The sequence below is a fragment of the Mesitornis unicolor genome, unplaced genomic scaffold (genome assembly GCF_000695765.1).
Source record: "Mesitornis unicolor isolate BGI_N332 unplaced genomic scaffold, ASM69576v1 scaffold8181, whole genome shotgun sequence".
Taxonomy (NCBI): Eukaryota; Metazoa; Chordata; class Aves; order Mesitornithiformes; family Mesitornithidae; genus Mesitornis; species Mesitornis unicolor.
Window position 1 is genome coordinate 2173 of NW_010163079.1, and position 504 is coordinate 2676.

A 504-nucleotide genomic window follows, 5' to 3' on the forward strand; every position below is an offset into this window, starting at 1 on the left:
CCCTGCTGAATCCAGCCGCGGGCTGGTGTCTGTACTGGTGCGGCCCCAGCTCCTGCGCGGGACTAGCAGTTCCTAGCAACGATTCGGGGTCCCCGTGCCCCCCTGCGCTCACGAGCAGAGGGCTCTCGTGGCAACCTTTGGTCAACGTGTTCGAGCTCTTACTGTCTGCAAAGCTGTCCCTGGCGCCCTCGCAGGCGCAGTCCTCCTCCATGCTCTCCGAGTGGAACAGGGCTGGCTGGTGGACGTATCCGTGCGGCGGCACCGGCGCGGGGACCGGCTGGATACATTCTTGCGCCCTGATTTTTAAGAGGTGCTGAGGGCTGTTCTGGGGGTGGTAGGTGTCAGCACTCTGATAAGGCAAAGACAAGGACTGGCGCTCCGAGAGGTTCTGCCCCACGCCGGCGCCCATGTTCCCAGCATCCCCTTGACTCATGTGCCTGAATAACTCTTGAAACTCCTGCTGCTGCTGCTGCTGCTGGCGCTGGCGGCGCCCGCTTCATCGCG

At 63.5% G+C, this 504-nt stretch overlaps 1 protein-coding gene across 1 annotated transcript in view; it reads right to left on the reverse strand.

The window, feature by feature from the left end:
* Window positions 1-6: 6 nt before the first annotated feature.
* SIK3 (SIK family kinase 3) overlaps window positions 7-504 on the reverse strand; it is a gene marked incomplete at its 3' end in the record, with an annotated part of 29410 nt that continues 28912 nt past the window's right edge. Inside the window, exon 21 of the mRNA XM_010193815.1 lies at window positions 7-496. Within this exon, the coding sequence (XP_010192117.1) occupies window positions 7-496 (490 nt within the window). The remainder of the gene's footprint in view (window positions 497-504) is intronic.